General features: G+C 34.8%; 1 protein-coding gene across 3 annotated transcripts in view; it reads left to right on the forward strand.

Moving 5' to 3' along the window:
- Positions 1-15,416, forward strand: part of LOC134751147 (RNA-binding protein fusilli) — a 136,414-nt gene extending 120,998 nt beyond the window's left edge. Inside the window, exons 11-16 of one of the 3 annotated variants that reach the window (XM_063686509.1) lie at positions 318-506; positions 958-1,038; positions 1,537-1,653; positions 2,216-2,300; positions 10,049-10,189; positions 11,221-15,416. In XM_063686509.1, coding sequence (XP_063542579.1) covers positions 318-506; positions 958-1,038; positions 1,537-1,653; positions 2,216-2,300; positions 10,049-10,189; positions 11,221-11,360 — 753 coding nt within the window. In that variant the 3' untranslated portion in view covers positions 11,361-15,416. Of the gene's footprint in view, positions 1-317; positions 507-957; positions 1,039-1,536; positions 1,654-2,215; positions 6,928-10,048; positions 10,190-11,220 lie in introns of those variants that run through there. The other 2 variants (XM_063686510.1, XM_063686508.1) reach the window with 2 other exon arrangements.
- The last annotated feature ends 126 nt before the right edge of the window (positions 15,417-15,542 follow it).

Genomic DNA, 15,542 nt, shown 5'->3' on the forward strand with positions numbered 1-15,542 from the left:
AACATGCTTTTTTACAAGCTTTTACATGTGTTTAACTTGCCCTGTTAGTTAATGTGGGTCAAATCTTGCAAGCTAAATTTGACCCACTTCCCGATTTCGATGGAGCCGATCTGATGATGGAGACAAAAGGTAGCCACGGGAACTGTGATAAAACAACGCAAACTAATTGTATTTGGGATTGTTAGAATTGTCTCGACGAGTATTAGTCGCTTGCGGAAAGAAAAGTTCCTAATAGTCAGCGATAAAAGCTTGTACCAGAAATGAAACTTATTTAGCCATTAACAATCGTAATTTGATCATAATTTTGTATCTGGCAGGTGCTGAACCGGTCGCTAGAGCCGCGCACGCCGGCCAGCACGCCGACGGCGGCGCCCCTGCCCGCGCACGCGCACGCGCCCGCGCCGGCCGAGGGCCTGCTGCCCGTGGCGCTGGTGCCGCAGCACGTCATCACCTCCGGCACCGCCAAGGACTGCGTCAGGCTCCGCGGCCTGCCTTACGAAGCACAGGTCGCGTATAGACAGTGCCACTTTCACCCGTTAATCCTTTGAACGCCAAGCCTATCGTGTGCGTAACCTTGCCGGAGTGCACGAAGGTTGATATTGGGATATAGCCGCGCGCGTCAGCTGACGTCTTTGGCGGTTTATGGGTTAGCTAAGCAAATAGCAATGGAGAATACTTTTGGTGGTGACGCTTTCGACCACTGATATTATCGTCAGGTGATAACCAAAACTCGCTAATTGCAAAAATAATTCAACAAAAATTAACATTGTTTTATTACTACGTAATATACATTTTATTATGGCAAGTCTTGTTGTAGTAATGTGACTTTTAGTTGTTACCTGACGATATGGCAAAACCCGCACCGCCAAGGGCTGCGCAAAACTTCGATCCTTACTTATGAAGTACATGTAACCTACTTTCAATATATTCGTCTTTTTGATTGTTAAATATTTGCAGGTTGAAAACATCTTGACTTTTTTGGACGAATTCGCAAAGAATATTGTCGTCCAGGGCGTCCACATGGTTTATAATGCACAGGTTAGTGGAGTTCGAAAGACAGATTTCATTTTTAAAAACTAAGACTTCCTTACAATTTATACAATCTAGAGTAACTTACTTCGTATCAATATATCTGCTGTTTAAAACTGTCTAAAACATAAAACTTGACAAACCTTTTAAGTAATTTGGGTAGCTTATTTTTTATCCAATCTGCTTTTTATTGATTCCCCATACAAACTTCCACCCCCTTTTCACCTCCTTAAAGGATGACTTCTGGGATAAATACTACCATATGTCCTTCCCCGGGACTCAAAAATATCTATACCAAATGTCAACTAAATCGGTTCAGCGGTTTAAGCGTGAAGAGGTAACAGACAGACAGACAGACACACTTTCGCATTTATAATATTAGTATGGATTAAATCCGCTAGGCCTCTTATTCTCCTTTAATTTCTCATATCTCTCTGCCATTTCAAACGAGTTTTATTATCTTCAAGCTTATCTTACATCAAAAATAGTCTACAACCGTTTACCCAGGGTCACCCGAGCGGCGAAGCGTTCATCCAGATGGACAGCGAGACGAGCGCGTTCCTGTGCGCGCAGCAGAAGCACCACCGGTACATGACGTTCGGCAAGAAGCAGCGCTACATTGAGGTAATGATAAAGACATACCGTTGTTAGAAAACGGTCATTAACGAAGTTATTTATAGCGTAACGAGTTTTTTTTTAATTTGTTAACTACTAGAGTCCATGTAAGCTAACTCTGCACCGTGTTTGATAGGACTGTGGATAAAACAATTTTATATTTTATTGTTTTTCTAATAATTTTCCATTGTATAACGCAACTTAGATCGGGTTGTGCACCAAACCGTCTGTCACCGTTTTAGTGTTCGCTAAATTTTATTGTATGGAAAGTTTCATAGTTCACTACTGCTTGACGTTGATCAGTCTGTTAATTGTGGTTGGTGCAACTGGCCCTTAGTCCGTTTTGAATAAAGTTACCTACACGTAAGTGTGTTGGCTTAAGCTGTACCCAACTTATGAAATAAATACAGTGCAATACAATATGTTAGTTAATTTCCGCAACAGGACAAAATCAGTTAAATTAAAGTTACTTACTTACAGTTCTTAACTATGTACATTTATTTTTTTCAATTAATTCAGATATGTGTGTACCTGGTATGTGTATGTGTTCTGATGCAAACGTTATATCCAGGTGTTCCAGTGCTCCGGCGACGACATGAACCTGGTGCTGACGGGCGGCGTGACGCCCTCCGCCTCGCCCAAGGTGCTGTCGCCCGGTACGTTGCTCTCCCCCCCGCCCCCCGCGCCGCGCCTGCTCGCGCAGCACATCGCCCACCAGAGCCTCCTCGCGCGCCAGCACGAGAACCTGCTCCTCGCCTCCATGCGCCAGCCGGCCACCATGCTCCCCATCTCCCATCTCCCCGCCTACCAGATCCGCTCGCCTTCCCCGGCGCCACAGTATCAGCTCCAACAATTCCTCCCGCAACAGGTAGTTCCGATCACAAATAAGAGGAGTTATGAGCGCGCTTTCACTCAAACTACAGAGGCGCCTCCGGCGAAGCGGCAGTACTTACCGCCTCAGTTGGCGCCCTCTATATCCCTCCCCATGGGTCTATCCTACGGAACGTCCACTCCTATATTCTCCTACGCGAACACTAGCCCGATGCTCTCGTACGCGAACGCGCTTCAAGCGGGCTTACCGACGGGCATGCCGGCCGGGTACGGTACGGCGTTGTCGGCGGCGTTACCTCCGACTATGACTACGCCGTTCCCGGCTACGTTTTCAATGCTGCAGTCAATGTATCCGTACTATCCTGGAGTTTAAAGCTTATCTGCGTTTCTTTATAACATAAATATCAATAATAGATTAACGTCAAAGAGACGATAGAGACACGATAGTTTCGCTTTAGAATACGTGTAGATATTTTATCTGATGAGAGCGAAATGAGAAAATTAAAAACAATGGAAAATAAAGAAAAATGCAGTTGTCTTGAGAACTACGAGTAATATAAAATTTTACTATTAACTACCTATCGATAGCTAACTTTTAGAAAACATTATACGATCTTTATGATCTAAGGCGCTTTGCATAGCAGTAAAATGGGTTTACTTAAAAAGTTAGAATACTGATTGTTAAATAAAGGAACAGTGCCTTGGATGTTATCCGGATTTTAAGTAAAATTTAAGTACATTAAAAAAAACTCCCATTTTTAAAACAAAAATATAGGAAGATGATTAGTATTAAGAGTATACTAGGTTACTAATATCATAAAACTTAAAATTATCGACATTTCGTTGAAACAGGGTAAACCAAGCTCAAAGTTGAACAGTGTTGTGTCCGTGTTATTGATATTGTAGCTTATTGAATTTATTAAAATAAGACAGCTATATATTTAGGCTAAATACACCAGTTAGACGCGTTTAGGAGATACATTCCAAAATAAATACGTTGGCTTTTTGGTTCCCGGCACATTGTTTCTTAAGCTTTATTGGAACTCATAAGAGCTCCGTATCTTAGCACGCAAACTATCTTTAGTTATGTTAACATTTAACAGTTATTTTTAACGGCAGTTACTTTTAGCAGCTTCATATTTTCGTTACGTTAAGTACTTACTTTACAACAATCAAGTTCTTGTTGAATTTATATTGACTTTAATGTTGTTGAATCATCGTGTTTTAATTAAATATAAGAATATAAGTAAGGGATGTTTCGTCATTTCGTCAAATACGTTTCTCTGGCATATCATTTGGGCAATTTTAATTGCCAGTTTTTAATTAATCAATAAATAACTGGTTACAAATAAGTACGGTTAAATAAAAGTGTCCAAATAATATTTAGCTAAAAATTGTTGGCCGAGATGATAAAGCATTATAAATATAGAGGTTGTTTATATTGTGACAAGTTAGATTAAGTGTGATTAGTTAAAATGTGATTACTTTTAACTTTAGACATTCCATGATTTAAAGACAAAGTTTTTTGCCAATTTTTTAGAGACTGATCAAAAGTCTGAAAAAATATGCTGATTTCTTTTATGTACTTATGTTAGTACCTTTTTGCGTTTTTATGAGTACAATGCACTTTTGTGGTTAGCATACACTTTTTATGTTAGGCGTGTGTATAGATGTTGTTTTTTGCGTTTTTAGCACGAGGAATCAATTTAAGTGAAATTAAGTGCCTAATAGTAGGTATATACCGCGACATTTCGCATTTGTAAATCGTATTTTGTTTATACTTATACATTCTATACAAGTTCGAATTTTTGCTGATATTTTTGCGCAAGCGTAGCTATATCTATAAAATCGTCATATTTTTGCTTAACGCAGTTGGTTATTCGAGTAGCATTTTTATATTAGGTTTAACGTGTCGTTAGTAATAGGTGAAGCATCGCTATTCCTATCTCTGTTTCCTTTGATTCCTTTCCCTCCTTTTCCTTTTCCAGGACGCATTAACTTTAACAATTTTTGCATAGATACCAAGCTTAATGTCATCATCATTTACCTCACACCACTTAGTTTAAACGGTATTAAAATATCAATAGATATTTGGTACGAAATTCCAATAGCTGCTAGCAGTGTGATAACGAAAAATTAAACACGTTTTGATAACGTTTCTCACAAAATATAACGGTATACCTTAACTACATCTATTTTTGTCCTCTAAAATATTATTTATTTGTGTATAAAATATAAAGCGTTTCTTTCACATTAAGGTAACCATGTGACGAATGCTTTTTATATTACAACAAACATCAACTTATACAAAGAGTTTCGCAGCTTTGGAATTTAGTACTAAATCGGGTGACCTGTATAATGAACTTAGTATTCCTTAAAATAACGTCATGTTGTCTATGGTGTTGCCATGTCTCAATCACTATAGGTCTTGGGCTTTCACATGGTGGAAAGGCTAATATTATTTGTTCTGTCATTTCTAAAATGTATTTACTGATAAATTGCCCTGGTTCAAGTTTTTCATGGATCATAGATTTTCCCCTTTCACGCTTACATGTGTAAGAAAGAGAGGATACTTTATGTCGATGAAAATTTGTTTAGGGATGTTCATTGTAACTGATTTGCTTTTAACAAAATTAAAATGAACATAATATTATACGTACCTACTAAGTATACCATGCACCTGTTTACATGGCGAATTGGCGATGAAGTGTGTAACTTAATTGGTGTATCCGAGGGGTCGTGTTTTGGAAAATGGGCATGTTTTGTGGTAAATCGGTAAGTTGCACTCATTACTATATATATTTATGAAGGACATTCTGATCGTGTAGTTATATTCGAGACTTTAGTAATCACTAGTTTTTAGAACTGTCGTTTTGTACGAGACCGGTGACTGTAATAATAACGTTTTTACTGTGATTTTTGAACGTTTAAAAAAGAGTACACTGGGCATACAGGTATCAAATCATTCCACCGTTTGTTGTTTTGAACCCTCAGTTCCAAACAAAAACGAATCGCTCTTGTTGTACTGTTCCCACCTACCATGATTAATATACATATATGTATATCGGACTCTTTCAATTTCCTTGAAAATCACAGAAACGTTATTGTTAACGTACTTTTAAAAAAATGCCTCTTCAACGGCAGATTCGTCACTCGATTAGTGGTTCATTATTTCCGAATAGATCTAAGGTTAGCATGGATTGCTTAATTTATCCTATTTTAAGGACAGGGTTGCATGGCTCGACGTGACTTTCGCTTTGTAGAGTGAACGTTTTCCACAGCACAACCGCCGGATACAACGACATATTCTATGAATTGTACAAGGTTCTATACTTGGTATTATGGTCTCTAAACCTTACATGGTAAGTTCTATTTTAAAGTGACGCTTATCTGTAATTAAAATCGTTCTTTTACTGATAGAGAATTAACGTTTATGTTGCTAATAAAAGTTATTATGTACTTAAGTATTCATACATATTTGTACTGGCATCTTTAGTATGTTTTATTAAAATATTCTCTATGAACATAACTCTACTCTTGTAGAAATCTACTCTACATACCGTTAACGGCTTATTAATTTACCAAGATAACGGTTATCGAGACCATAATGTCCATTCCTGACTAGGTATTCGGGTGTCCTCCAGTCATTTAGCGCTATATCCACAGCTTTTTCTTCTGCTATTCTGAGCCTTTATACGCTTTCACTTGGAATTATATCTTTCAATGATATTTTAGTGCTATAAAAATGTTATTACGTCATTGATCATTTTTATAAAAGTAATAATAATAATAAAATACTTTATTGTGCAATACAAAGAAAAATAATGTAATGTTTTCTAATGACTTCTTAAATGATCGGTTTCTTATAAATTCGTAAAAAAAATGTTGCCATTTAGTTACATAAAGTGGAGTGGTTGGTACTGTTATACTGTATTTGGAACTTTCCTGAAATTTGGATTATTAATTTATTTTTGTTTGTACTAACATCAAATTCATTAACTTTAACTTATAGTTTAAAAATAATAAACTCAGATATATGGGTTTGAACACAATAATATGAAACGATATAGCACAAAAAGTCGTTGAAATATAGTTTTTTTTAAACAGTGACTGGGGGAAGTGGTGTGAGGAATAGGTAGTTCTCGTTACGGTTAAATCAATGGTTAATTTTAACGGAAACATTATTAATGATTAAAAATACAAGCTTAATTTTGGTTATCGGTTGCTATTTCTTGCTATTTCTGAAACACGCCCGCAGTTTATATTTGGAATGACTACTATAACGGAAATTTAGCTTTTATTTTTACTTTCTTAAACATCAATAAATATAACTAAGGCGTTCCGTGTAATTTTAATCACCTTGTTAGTATCGCATTGAGTTTTATTATAATTATTATAGTTGGCTAATTATAGTTTATTGCGTATTTTTAAATAAAGCGATAATCTTCGTGATATTGCAAGTTTTTCTGGTTGGTTGGTTGTGCTATTTTTGTTTCTTCGTAGGCTTGTGTCCATAGAATTGTTACTGTGAAGGGTCTAACCTAACACACTTGGCTTGTCCTCGCCCTACAAATTGACGTCAGTACATGTTCTACTAACATACGTTATATAATATATCTCACAGCTATATAATCACTTTATTTACAAACCATGCTATATTTAAATAATTCCTATAGTTTTTTTTCAGGTATGTAGATATAAGTACACACAATCTTAGATATAGGTACCTACTTATGGAATACAATTACATTATACCGTATATTCAAATTCTTTAGGGTGCACATTACTTACACATGTACAATCGTTCACGGAGCAAAATGTCTAAACCACTGCACATTTTTCATCCATTTACAGGTTATATATCACGAAATATTCCCTTCACAGGTGACCGAGCCATTACTCAAATAGCACAATCATCCCGTCCTCCCCTAACATATAGCTTTAATTAACTGTTTATGGTCGATCACTAGACGGTTAACAGGCGGAGCTCTTTGATTGGAAGGCCAATTGAAGTCAATTAACCAATCACTGAGCAGCTGCAGTCTAGTATCCCGTAGATAATGCCTATATACCTAAATATATGTAACATTATTACGGCTCTTGATTTGTTCTGGACTTATTCGAGGATCATGCAGACTGACATGCATATATGTGTTAAAAGACTTCCTAGTTAGAACATTGGCTAAAAAGTCTCCGGGGGAAGGTTCCTTCACAAAAAAGCACAGGTTTCATAAAGGATAATACGTACAATAAGGCCAGCTTAGATTACGACATTATTGTCCATGTTTTATGCGGTGGTTACAATTATTGTGCTGACGTTTTAATTACGGCTATTGTTTTCTTACTTATTTGATATAATTAATGATATCTATAATAATATTGTGTTGCACGAAAACAGCGTAATTCGAACGTCGGTAGTCGCTCTACAGATACTAAACAAAGAAATATATTTTTCAAAATTTAAGAAATGACATTCTCCTCAGATATTTTGTGGAATTATAAAGTAGAGCCAAATCAGCACCTTACTATATTTGAATGATAATTATAACAACGTGGCGTGTCACAAGTTAACTGGACTGACATTATTCATGTCGCAGTCTATGCTTGCCTTTACATGACCTGCTTCCAAATGCATGTACAGGTGACAGAGATGGATAAACATGTATAACAGGGATCTCCGCTTAGTGTGTTGTAGAAGAAATGTTTTTGTGCTTAATATAGTGGATTTAAAAGGGTCCCTTAATGGCCAGGTGTAGCGTACAGCTGGAGAAGTAAGTATACATTGTTGAGGGTTCACAACAAAGTTTCCTTCTGTTTACTATTGCACTACAACCTCAGCTTAATGATTTTGCTTTTTAATTTGCTAACGGTGCTTTTGAAGTAAGCGTTTTCAAATAAATTATGTGTTTGTTATTTTCTTTAAAAAAATATTTTTATTCTAAAGACGAAACGTGACTTTGTCGAGTATTAGTTTCTCAATGGCTGCAGTAAAAGTAACATCATAAAACTATTAAAAAAGTCCGTACTCATCAGTCAGTTAAGATTCTCATCTGCTGTATATCACAAAATATTTTTACATTTAAGGAACAACTCCCGCGTTTCAGCTTAATATTCTCTTTTCTAAATAAAATTGGGGTTGTTATAAACCTTTTACAAGCAGACAAATAAAAATCCATAAAATGGCCGAAGGGTATTCAATGCTTAGCTTTAGTTAATCTGAGGTAGTAGGGTACTATAGTAGGCAAGCATAAGTCTAGTAAAGTCCGCAGCTTGGTGTCGGCGGCGCGGGCGCGGGCGCGGGCGCCGTGTGTAACCGATTGGTGTAAGTTGCGCACTGCTTTGGTGGACTGTTAACGTACTGAGACTGATGGTGAGTGTTCATCTTGTTTTTTAATACATACATTGTGTATGTCTCTTTGTATCGTTACTTACGCAATGACGATCAATGCTTATCTGAGAGATTTTGGTTCATAACGTTATTTACAGTTATCAGAGCAACGGTGATGGCGGTGATTTTTTGGAAAAAAAAAAAAAAACAATTTTTGTATTGTGTCAAAACCTCTCAGTTAAACGTGGTAACCTTCACAACAAGAAAAAAATATCTATTTATATGGGCTCTATAAGCACCTAAGGAAATACATTGGTGGGTCTTATTGGGAAATAGCATTTGGCATATTATATAATTATACTAAAATATTAACATGAAATCAAAAAAATGATATACGTCACATTCTAGATACCTAGTAGTTATTGCGTGACTAACAAAAATGCATGATTCTGATTTTGTGTACCGTTTATTTACTTCAATGGTTACTTGAAATATTATATGATCCGTCTCCATTGGTAATCGCAAACTTCTTTAGAATAAACTAAACATTTTTACGAAATTATCAATCATAAACCATGAATCAATTCATCAAAACTCTGTAAAATATAAACGTAATAAATCATTAGAATATTGCAATGTTATATGTTGTTAGTACATTTAGATTTAGACCATCACAAAAAATCGACCTTAGATTTAAAATGGTAAAAAGTCGATTAATTATTAAAAAAAAGTGTTAATTGCGTAGTCATATGTAATTTACACACGCATTCAGAAGAGTCATTTTCGTATGAGTATGAAATTCTTGAGCGCTCATTTATTTTCTTAAAATAAATACTATTAGGTATTTGTAATATAATATTAATATTTTTTTTGACGACTAAGCATAGCTAAGAGCGTGGTTATATATAACTTAGTGCTGGTAATCGAGCTCTAAGGAACCGGCTCCTATCTATCTCTCTATCTATCTCCCAAAACGGAGGTTGTGCTTTCAAAACCTAGACTCGTACATTTAGTTATCAGTTTCTTTTTCGGTAAAAAAAAAAACATCGAGAGAAACAACAATATTATTACAGGAAGCATGTATTTAGAAGTAAAACATAAACATATAGTCTAATGTTTATAAAGCTTAAATCATGTTTAATTAGTATAGTTACACATCCTATAAACTAAAGATATGGCGTTGTATGATATGATATGATTGATATGACATACATATAAGCATGCTGAATAAATATTAATGCACAGGGCCTCTCACATATTACTACCCGACGTTGGGCCCGACGCTGCCGCCGCCGCTGGTCTACTGGGGGTACCCGACGCCGCCCGTGTCGCCCGCACACTACTACCACCCGCCTCACCATCCGCAGACTATGGTAACGAACACTTGTACGAGTTCTTGTATATCATACTAAATTACCTATTTTATATCACTAAACTAATCCGAATCCGCACGCCGCGAGCGTGCGTCGCCGTCTCGTTCACACACGGTAGCGGCGTGCGGAACCGCATCAAATGTAAAGACCTTAACTTTGCCAAGCAATATAAGTAGTAGTAGTAATCACTTTATTGTACACAACACAGGTTTACAAAAATAAATTACAGTAAGGTAGGTAATAAGATAGGTATACCCGACACTTCTGTTTTACAAGCGCACAAACGGTCAGTGAGAGATCAAGCAGCTGCTGATTTTTTATTTTATACCAAGTCGGTTGCATACAATCATACAGCCCGCCTGAGAGTAATCAGTTACCGTAGCTTAGCCTAGTTTCAGTTACTTATGAAAAAGCGTTACTTTTAGCTGTTGCATTTTTTTTGGTAGATAACAAAGATATAACTCCGTAATAGATGGATACAGTCTAAGGAAAAAACGTGCTTCGAAAAATCACGAAAATTTTATTCTCGATCAGATGGCGCCACTAGCTTTGGCCTTCTCTCGTATAGAGGGCGTTGACGGTTTCGTTTGTTATTTATAATTTTAACGCATATCAGTGAAAGAACATGGGTCAAAATCATATATTTTTTTTATTTTATATTAGCCTATTTTGGTGTCCCACTGCTGGGGAAAGGCCTCCCCTCGTTTTCTCCACTCGACCCTGTCATCGCCATTTTCCCACCATTTGGGGTAGAATGCGTCCAAGTCCACTTGGACGCATTCAAAATCATATAAAAATAATTAATGCAAATTTGATGCAAATAAAAAAATCATTTATCCATATTTAAATACATTTAAACGTAATTTTATAAATCTTCATTTTTAGTTTTAAAGTATGTCGATAGATGGCAGTGAATTTACAGTGGTTACAAAATGTACTATGACAGTACCGCTCTATCTTATTATATCCTCTTTGGATAACTATGAAAACTCAATTGCGAAAGAGACTAAAGGAAATGAAATCCTATGTTTAATTGTTTTACAGATGCCGGATGTGGTGTCAGTTGGAGGCGGGTCCCCCCTCCCCATCCCCCCTCCCGCGGCGTGTCCGGAATGGCCAATATACATGGTCAATTAGTCAAGCTTCTTGTTGGCTCAAATTTAATTAGATCTAGTAATCATTAAATAACCGTAGTAATCACAACACAACTAAAAAAATAATGAACATTGTTTTTAAACATATCGATAGTCTAAGATGTCATCATGTTTATTAATTGTTTATATTTTTCAATGTTACAAGCACACGTGTCATTTTAATATGTTGACAGCGATGCTTAGTTTTGAAATTTTGTGAATATTTTATTTTAAGATATTTATGCAACAGAAAGTAAAACATCACTTGCCATCAATGTCTAACAAAATAATAATTTAATGGCTCAAATATAGTAGTGATATTTTTAGACAAATAATTATATCATTATGATATTATGTTTATTACAAATATATTATTTATCAATAAGCTACACGTTAAGTTTTTGCAATTTTCTGAATTTTCAATGTTATTTCCCAAAAAAATCTATATATATGTTGTTATTACCATTTGGTGGCACATTAGTGTACCAGTACGCAAGAATTTTTACTATTTTGTTTTAACTTTTATAAATTTTACGATTTATTTTATTTTATTTATAAATCCTATATAAAAACCTATTAAACTATTTAAGTAGTTCCTCTTACAGAATTCTTCCAATATTTTTAATACATAATTTTGAATTCTGTGTTCTCACTATATAATATACTATCTTAATCTAAAAACAACGAAACGCAGTGATATATAAACGGTGCTGTTTGTTAATTATTTTTGTAGAAAATAAACCAAATAAATTATCAAAATAATATCTATTATACACTAGACTTATAGTTTAAGAGAACGCTCAATTAGAAATAGCTAAATAAATCGAGAATTTAGTTACTACAGAAATAGGCCATACAGTTAAGATTTTTCACCTACTTGAGCATTTTCTCGCGATTATTGTATAAATTAAAGTTACATCTAATACTATGGTTTAGTCCATATTAATATGATTTTGATTCTTCAAAACATAAGACTTTGACTATGTGTTATTTTAACTGAACATTGCTCATTAGACTAAGATTCGCAATATGCTCAAGTGGCGTTTACATCTTGAGCCTGCCAAGCCAGATTTGACTTTGTTATTCACAGTAAAATACAGGTCTTGTCTTGCCAAAATACTGATTGGGCTTATCATAATAAGCTAGAAACTGTTATATTTGGCTTGTGTAGTTTAGAAGTTAGAGAAATATTTATTTCTTCTATCATGTCGACTTAAAAATTTTGCTATTTTTGTAAAGAAATCTATTTATCTTTTACTTTTTTAGATCGCCCTAATGCTAATACAGGAATAATCATCAAAACATAAAAGATTTCCATAAATAAAACAATCCTAAATCATATTAGCTATTAATTAAATCTAATTAATTTACTAGGCATAATACCTAATTTAGATGTTAAATATAAATAACAAAATCTTCAAATGTCTTCCAATTTTGTAAAATAGTATTGTATTTATTTAAGTATGTCACAAATTATTGTGATAGTTATAATAACTAAAGTTTAGACACAATAATAAATCGTTATTATATGTCGTTAATAAAGCTGATGTGAGAAAGTTTATAAAAACGTTAAAATAACGACGTTAATATGACTTAAGTAAATTAATATAAAATGATATTAGTATAAAATCTTAGGAGCGAATAATTTAAAAAAATTGTTATCATTATGTATGATATTTTGTATTAGACAGTAGCCGTTATTTGTAACGATCAACAACGTTAAATAAACGTCGTTATGTTTGCTAAGGGCCACTTGCACCATCCCACTAACCCGGAGTTAACCGGTTAAACCGTTAATCCAGTGTCAAATTGTACTGGTAACTCCAAGTTTAACCGGTTAACCCCGGGTTAGTGGAATGTTGCAAGTGACCCTAGTTGACAATAAAATTACAATCACGTTGAAAAAGCAATATTGCTGATATGGTTTTACAATATAAAAATTTAGTTTGAAAGAATTTATTTTTAAGTATTGGTCAGTAGTTGTTGTTTTTAAGTTTTAAACCATGACGTTGGAAGCTATCATGACCACATATAATTTTAAATACACTGTTACATGTTTCTTATTATAACGTCGTTTTAATATGTATTGTCTTTTGCTCTTTTGTTGTTCTACTATCTATGAAAATGAGTTTATCAGATACGGTTGGCCTCAGTCGCAGAGAGAAACGATTCTCACGCTTAAAATTCAGTTGTCCTAACTCCTAACTGGCATCCTAACTAGGATCCTAAAAAAAATATTCGAGTAAGGGCTGTCAGATTCTTAGGTATTAAACACGGAAGGGTAGAATTCTGAATTAAGTAAGGTGTGTGAAGCGCTTAATAGGGAAGCCAATAGAAATGCCATCACCACGGGGCCCGGTGGGTTGGTCAACGACACCTTCTCGTAACTCATGAGGCCCTGGTACTTGCTCAAGCTAAATTCAGTTTTTAGACAGTTTTTTTCTCGATTTTGGCCACCGTAGCCTATTGCAAGTGAGAAAAAGACGAGACGAGAAACGGGGTTCCCGGGCGTTATCCCTATCGTCCCTACCCCTACTTTCTCGGCCTTTATAGTAATGTACTATTTTTAAGTAGAAAAAGCCTACGTCTTGCTCTTAAAAAAACTTAGTGAAAGAAAGGCCCATTAGGATTTCCGAGGTACTTAATTCAAACATGTACAAACAATAGTTATTTGTTTTACAAGGGGGCAAAGTTGTTGTTTAGTTTAACCTCTAGTGCTATATTGATACCCGAGCAAGCGAAAGATTTCAAAATTGAACCACGAGCGTAGCGAGTGGTTCAAAAAGTGGAATCTTAAGCGTTGCGAGGGTTATAAGGCACGAAGGTTAAACAAATTTTGCCACGGAGTGAAACACAAAATTTTTCATTACACCAATGTGAGGAAAATGCCAACCGTAAAATATCAAACAAAATTAAACCAAACCAAATCCAAATGAACGTTGTTAAATATTTATCATTCAAAATCATCATTAAAAAGTCAATTCAACGAGCCAACATAAGGAAACAACTCAAAATTTGCATTTGATTATTTTGCCACACATGTGGATAAAATGCAACTTTTTCATCAGTTTATGAACATTCAAGAGGGCCTTTACCAGCTGGTGTGGTGAAAACTAATTTATATGGGTCATTTTATTTAAAGTGGGTACACTACACTACACTTATTATTTCTCCCGTTAGGATCGAAAGAGCTCGTGATTAAGCGTACAAATAACTTAACCCTTAAATGCATGATTTTTTGTATAACTTTTTAATAAATTGAAATAGATGTGTCATGCTGTATAAAAGTAATAAATGTGATTTTGGATAGCTGCATATTGAGCCACGGACCATCAAATATACGATGCATATATACATCATTATGCATTTAAGGGTTAAAAAATCCCAAGATTGAAATTAATGTAGTGTACAAGTTTATAGGTATAAAATGGCCCATTATAGGGTCATTGCGCTAGTTTCCGTTCAGCTCTAGTTTTCGTCCACTTTACCGAATTTGAGTATAAATCTGCCTTGCCACACAAATTTGGACTTATTGAAATTCTTAATGTGATAGATCTATCTACATAAAAACGATACTTCGCTAGTAGCGAATTAAAAATGAAATATACCTATTGGTTTGCTACTCCGTCAAGTGGACGAAAACTAGAGCCTGGACGGAAATTAGCGCAATGACCCTATTGCTTTTACATATACAAATATCATTTACTTTATATTGAATACACTGCAGTTTATCTGTGTTACCTATTTTATTGAGATCTGACAAATTTTTTAATACAAATTATTATCAGAACTTTTTTATATAAAATCTTTAGTACTATTGTAATAATTATAATTTTGTTACTTTTTTTTTATAAAAAGTGCCACTACATAAAAATATTTTTCCTTCGAAGTGGCACTTTAAAATTGTTACCTACTTTCTGTTGATTTTTATATAAATCTGTTGATGTCGTAGTGTTATTTTTAGTATTTTAGGTAGATTTAGTCAAATTAGAACGTGCAATGTTAGAAATTAGACATGTCTCAATGTTTAATGCCAAAAGTTCTTTGGTTTCATATCATACAAAGTAGTGAATTGTTCCGATAAATAAATATAGATCCATCATACAATGCATTTTTATTGTCAGTGTTAACTTGCGTTAACAACGCCATCTATCTGACCCCCTTTATTCTTTATCGAACCCTAGACAGCTTATATTGATTTAAAACTAACACGATTTTCATTCATAATTTTAA

This window comes from Cydia strobilella, chromosome 21, assembly GCF_947568885.1.
Source record: "Cydia strobilella chromosome 21, ilCydStro3.1, whole genome shotgun sequence".
NCBI lineage: Eukaryota > Metazoa > Arthropoda > Insecta > Lepidoptera > Tortricidae > Cydia > Cydia strobilella.